The sequence below is a fragment of the Pundamilia nyererei genome, unplaced genomic scaffold (genome assembly GCF_000239375.1).
Source record: "Pundamilia nyererei isolate P.nyererei 1_Seehausen unplaced genomic scaffold, PunNye1.0 scaffold00048, whole genome shotgun sequence".
Classification (NCBI taxonomy): Eukaryota; Metazoa; Chordata; class Actinopteri; order Cichliformes; family Cichlidae; genus Pundamilia; species Pundamilia nyererei.
The window spans coordinates 642,741-644,106 of record NW_005187449.1 but is presented as its reverse complement, the minus strand read 5'-3'; the positions used below and the strand labels follow the sequence as shown (position 1 = coordinate 644,106).

The window sequence follows — 1,366 nt, the reverse complement described above, 5'->3', positions numbered from 1 at the left end:
GTTAGGAGGTTGAGGCTCCAACAACACGCGTTATTAAAACTCCTGGATTTGGCCTCTAGATGTCATCAGATTAAAAACAACCAATGTTGGAATCCTGTTTATGATTGAGGGCCACAGGTAAAATGCACGCAGGGGCAACATTGTATTTATAAAGTGTGTGTATGATGTGTATAAGTTCTTTTCATTGGAAAAAAAAAAAAAGGTTTTCCTTTTAATTACTTTGCAGTATGAACGGAGGGAGGTTTTAATCTGTAGGAAAAGCTGTAAAGCTGAAAATACTAAACTCCAAAACCTCTTGTGGTGAGCAGCAGATCAAATAGGTTCATTGTAAATGGCTTCAAGTGCACATTCAGGCCTGTACGACTCATTTAGACATTGAGCCAAAGCTCTGTAAACATGCACACATGTCTGCCATTCAAATACACTTTTTTGAATATAAAACTATATACAAACTAAACTGTAATTCAAAGAAGCTATTTGTATTTAGTTTTCATAAAAAGCCTTAGTTTAAGTCATTTACGACTACTTGAGAACTCAAAGTGTAAGACCTGGACAAGTTTGAAATCTCCTGTCCTCCACAATGAAAAATGGATCAACATAAAAATGGGTGTAATTATTCTTAAATAATAATGAAATGCAGCCAGATGATGCAGATTTTATGTTTTCGCCCGTTCCCCCTCCCGGACAGGCTAGCATTTAAATCTGGGCTCCGATCTGTGTACCTGGCCTGTATCACTACATTCACCGTCTTCGGTCAGCCACCCACCCTTCTTTCCAGTAATGGTATGATCTGAGCTTTTGCGAATAGTGTGCCAATCAAAATAAAATCCTGTTTGCATGGATTTTCAACAGGGCTGAAGATTTTGCTCCCACATACTGACAGGTTATTAATAATTGACATATCGTTTGAAAAGCTTAATAGTGCTCCGCTGGTCTCCAACGTGCCCTCTGAGAAGGAAATCAAAGACCACAACCTGCAACGGTAGTGACAGTAAACAAATTTTATTTTGTCATCTGCATTTACAGCTGGAATTCTGGGAATTCAAACACAACGTCTTTGCCTGTGAGCTTCTTGTAGACACCAGAGAAGGTCTCCACCTGAATCAGGAAAGAATAAAATCAACGTTAGTTTAACTTAACCCGCCTCTTATTTACCATCACCACTTTTTCTTTACATGATATAAAAAAAAACAAAACAACAACTAAGGCTGCAGGACAAACTCCTGTCTGCAGCTGAAGGATTTAAACAGGTCTATTTTTTATGCCAGTATGTTGTACTTAATACAACCCTTGGATTTTGGATTGGACTTTGATCTGTGCATAAAACTCAAAGTAAAGGACAAGTTAAGCCATAAATTCAATTTCT

The 1,366-nt window shown here is 37.8% G+C and overlaps 1 protein-coding gene across 1 annotated transcript in view; it reads right to left on the bottom strand.

The window, feature by feature from the left end:
• Positions 1 to 985: 985 nt before the first annotated feature.
• rps7 (ribosomal protein S7) overlaps positions 986 to 1,366 on the bottom strand; it is a 6,052-nt gene continuing 5,671 nt past the window's right edge. Inside the window, exon 7 of the mRNA XM_005732713.2 lies at positions 986 to 1,098. Within this exon, the coding sequence (XP_005732770.1) occupies positions 1,021 to 1,098 (78 nt within the window). The 3' untranslated portion in view covers positions 986 to 1,020. The remainder of the gene's footprint in view (positions 1,099 to 1,366) is intronic.